The sequence below is a fragment of the Helianthus annuus genome, chromosome 8 (assembly GCF_002127325.2).
Source record: "Helianthus annuus cultivar XRQ/B chromosome 8, HanXRQr2.0-SUNRISE, whole genome shotgun sequence".
NCBI classification, from domain to species: Eukaryota; Viridiplantae; Streptophyta; class Magnoliopsida; order Asterales; family Asteraceae; genus Helianthus; species Helianthus annuus.
This window is the reverse complement of record NC_035440.2, coordinates 111,912,609-111,916,503: the sequence shown is the minus strand read 5'-3', so window position 1 is coordinate 111,916,503 and position 3,895 is coordinate 111,912,609. Positions and strand designations below refer to the sequence as shown.

Genomic DNA, 3,895 nt, shown 5'->3' with positions numbered 1-3,895 from the left:
CAAGACAACATCATTCATATTTTAATAGTTTTTATTTCCTTTTATTCAACGTACACACTTTTTTTTCTTTACTTTTTCGTATTTTTTAAAGCTAAAATTTTGATTTCATTTTTTAATAGTTTTTTTTACTACCTTTGGTTTGAAAACCTCTTTTTTTTTCAACCGCCTTTGGTTTGAAAGCCGTATACAAAACGTATCCCTTCCCCAACTTAAAATCGTGCATCGTCCCTAATGCACAAGCAAACTAAAAATGAGTATACGCCACCGGTGACATGACACACGAAAACCCGTACCATTGTTCCCCAACTTAGTTGTTTTGCAAAAATGATGAATGAAAATGATGTGATGATAGTGATTTAAAATGACGTGACACACAAAATACACAATGCAAATGCACACAAACAAAACATGCAAACACACAACGGGTTGCCTCCCGTTCAGCGCTAATTTTAATGTCATCAGCCCGACAATACCTGGAAATCTCATGGTGGTCGAGTGGGATTTTTGCTTACCACTTGTTCCTCAAATATGTGCCTCCAATGATTCGGTAGATCCTTCATCTCATTCCACCATGGACCAAACATCGTCGTTTTAACCCTCGAATTAATATGATTATGTGGATCGCCTACCTTTTTCTTCTGTGGTGAATTTCCTTTTTGCGTTGCCACCTCCTTCACCATGTCATCCTTTTTTTTCATATTTACCTCCTGCTGCATTGACTTGTCAATCATTAAACATTCCTCTTTGGTGTGGTTCTCCTTTAAAGGAGATACACACCTATTAGTAATGTCTCCTGTAAGACAATCATCACTAACAAAAGGGTCAGTAACATTTGCAAACATGTTTAACCGCAACTCACGGTCACCAAACTTCATCCCCACAGTTCCATCAATACAATCAATTATAGAACGCGCTGTAGCTAAAAACGGTCTTCCCAAAATCACATTAGCTTGTTTCTCTACTTGTTTTGATGTGAAATCAAGCACTAAAAAATCAATGGGATAATAAAGTCTTGAATTTTCACAATTACATCATGTAGCATTCCCCTAGGGAGTTTAGGTGACATATCCGCCATTACAACAGTAATGTCAGTTTTCTTAAGTGGACCGAAGTCATGTTGGTCATATAAACTCCCCGGGAGGATACTAACACTTGCTCCCAAATCTAATAGTGCTCGTTTAATGCTAACATCACCCACTTGGATGGAAATGAGGGGTGCCCCGGGATCTTTAAGTTTTTGTGGGAGAGAACTTGACAAAATTGCACTTACACTAGCTGTCAAATCGAGTTTCTTAGGTAACTTATGTTGTCGTTTTTGAGTACATAAATCTTTCAAAAATTTTGCATAAGAAGGGATTTGACGAATCGCATCAATCAACGGTAAGTTAATTTTGACTTGCTTAAATACATCCCACATTTCCTCAGATTGGGGTCCCCTTTTCCCATAAATCGATGCTTTCACTGGATTTACTAAAGCGGAAGGATATGGGGCGGTATTAGTATCCACACCCTTATCCGTCACTTTAGTAGACTCGTTACCCACACCCTCTTGATTTGTTGAATTTTTAAAAGTTTGATGAGGTTGAGTTTTAGTAACATGAGTTTCTATTTCTTGGTCATTATCGGATTCGTCACTAACATCCTCCACCACACCTTCAACAAATTGTGATGGAGTTTCAACATTGTTCTCATAAGACTTACCATTTCTAAGAACACATACCTCATTGACGTGTGCATTTTTGTTGTTCTTTGATGATGATCCTTGATGTTGTGGATTGATTGCTGTGTCACTTGGAAGCTTTCCCGGTCGTCTTATAGCTACTTCTTCCGCTAGTTGACCAACTTGTTGGGTTAGAGATCCTACGGTCTTACCTTGAACTTCTTGTTCTTGCACCACCCCTTTTAGGATTCCTAAATCTCATCTAACTTGGTTGAACCTTCATTGTTTGCATTTCCTTATGATGAACTTTCTTGGCCTTGATTTTGACTTTGACCTTGTTGAAAATTTCTTGAGTACCCTTGTTGTTGAGGTATTCCTTGTTGGTACCCACCTTGATTGAAACCTTGATTAAATCCTTGATTGAATTGCCCCCGTTGATAGTTACCTTGAAAGTTTTGTTGACGAGGCTGGAATTGTTGTTGTCCACCTTGTTGGCTTGATCCTTGAAAGTTAGGATTCATTTGATTCGCGGGATTGCCGTATCGGAAATTTGGATGATTCCGCAATCCGGGATGATACGTGTTAGAATTCATATTCCTTTCCCCGTGTATTTGATTAACTTCTTCGTTACTTCCAAAATTCATTGGGCAGTCAAAAGCAACATGCCCCATATCTCCACATATTTCACATAACTCTTGTACCTGCGAAACAAGAGAAACATCATTTCCCAACTTTTGGCAAATCATATCAATTTTCTTTTCTAATGCATCAAACCTTTCATTACTAGGTTGGTCATTTACAACTTTAATTTGGTGTGGTTTAACACTTCGATCAGCGGAAGCTTGAATTTTTAAACCTTTACTTAAAGTTTCTAAAAAGTTCCATTCATAATTCTCATCATGAGTTAAAAAGGTTCGACCGCTACATGCAAAAACAACTTTTTGATCCTCAGTGACTAAACCATCATAAAAAATTTTGACCAAATCCCATTTAGGGATGTCATGATGAGGACACATTCTAAGCATTTCATTAAAACATTTGAAGGCTTCATGAAATGTTTCCCCAACATGTTGACTAAAAGATTTGATAGCATTTCGATCTTCACTAGTTTTACTCATCGGATAGTATTCCTCAAGAAAAGTTCTTTGCATTTCATCCCATGTTCGAATACTATCGGATGGTAAAATTGAAAACCATTGTTTAGCTCTATCTTTGAGTGAAAATTGAAAAACACGTAATTTTACCTCTTCAAGTGTAAAGCCTTGTTTCCCAATGGTGCTACATATTGCTGCATAGTCAATCAAATGTGTGTAAGGCTCGTCTGATGCAACTCCCCTAAAGGTTGGTAAAATGGCCAAGTACTGAGGCCGGATTTCAAATACTCTCCCATTTAAAACCGGTGTAACAATTGGAGATGGGTTTCTAAAGATCGTCGGCCTGAAATGAGTGTCTACTCCGGGTAGTGGTGGATCACCTTCACCACCTGCCATATTTGTGCTTTCGGTATCGCTTTCTTCAGAATCAGAAATGTATGAAGAGATCAAACTTGAAGTCAAGCTTGCTCTATGGACAATTCGGTTATGCGTTTCCAATCTTCCTATCTCCGGAACAAATGCTAATGGTGATGATCTTCCAGAATGTCTAGTGTGCATGCAATGAAACTACTACCTGCACAATCACCACACCAAACGTAACAAAGAGTAAAAAGATACAAGACTTATGATATTTTTGGGTTTTTAGCAATATTTAACAAAAACAGAAAAGCAATCAACTAAAAACAAACACCAAGCGCACGTGCTCCCCGGCAACGGCGCCAAAATTTGATTGACGTCGAAGTACCGATCAAAGATAAAAAGATTATATGCTCCTCAGTACCCTAAATTAGTAGTGGCAAATAGGGTGTCGAACCACGAAGAGCTAGTGGTTGGTGTAAGATCTCAATCGATTGCAAAACATGGTAAAAACTTAAAATTGGATTTGTATTTTGATTTGAGAAACTAGAATTAACTACAATTGTAAATTCAATAAGGTAACAATGAGCACAACCAAGTATCAAGTTTGATAGCACAATTAGTAATTTAAGTTTGTGAGTCTGGTTTGGTAGATTATATAGACATAATCTTGTGACATCATATGCAAATTGAGCATTGAAAGACCTATACTTGTGTACCTAAGCTTACAACGATTGAACACCGATGTAATTAGGCTATCACAAAATGATCACCATCAAATATA

General features: G+C 37.6%; 1 protein-coding gene across 1 annotated transcript; it reads right to left on the bottom strand.

The window, feature by feature from the left end:
• Positions 1–482: 482 nt before the first annotated feature.
• LOC110870591 lies at positions 483–3,150 on the bottom strand. The gene is made up of 3 exons (XM_022119775.1): positions 2,106–3,150; positions 1,031–1,911; positions 483–869 (listed from the first exon to the last, which is right to left on the bottom strand). Exons 1-3 carry the CDS (start codon positions 3,148–3,150, stop codon positions 483–485), a joined length of 2,313 nt encoding a protein of 770 aa, XP_021975467.1.
• Between the last annotated feature and the right edge of the window lie 745 nt (positions 3,151–3,895).

What these genes read in the sequence shown, in the direction of transcription:
- LOC110870591 (XM_022119775.1), bottom strand. Translation starts at nt 3,150, where the DNA reads ATGGCAGGTGGTGAAGGTGATCCACCACTACCCGGAGTAGACACTCAT. An exon ending in TCGTCAACAAAACTTTCAAG is followed by an intron (nt 1,912 to 2,105) that starts GTAACTATCAAC and finishes GATGAGATTTAG; the next exon opens with GAATCCTAAAAGGGGTGGTG. An exon ending in CTAGGGGAATGCTACATGAT is followed by an intron (nt 870 to 1,030) that starts GTAATTGTGAAA and finishes GTGGGGATGAAG; the next exon opens with TTTGGTGACCGTGAGTTGCG.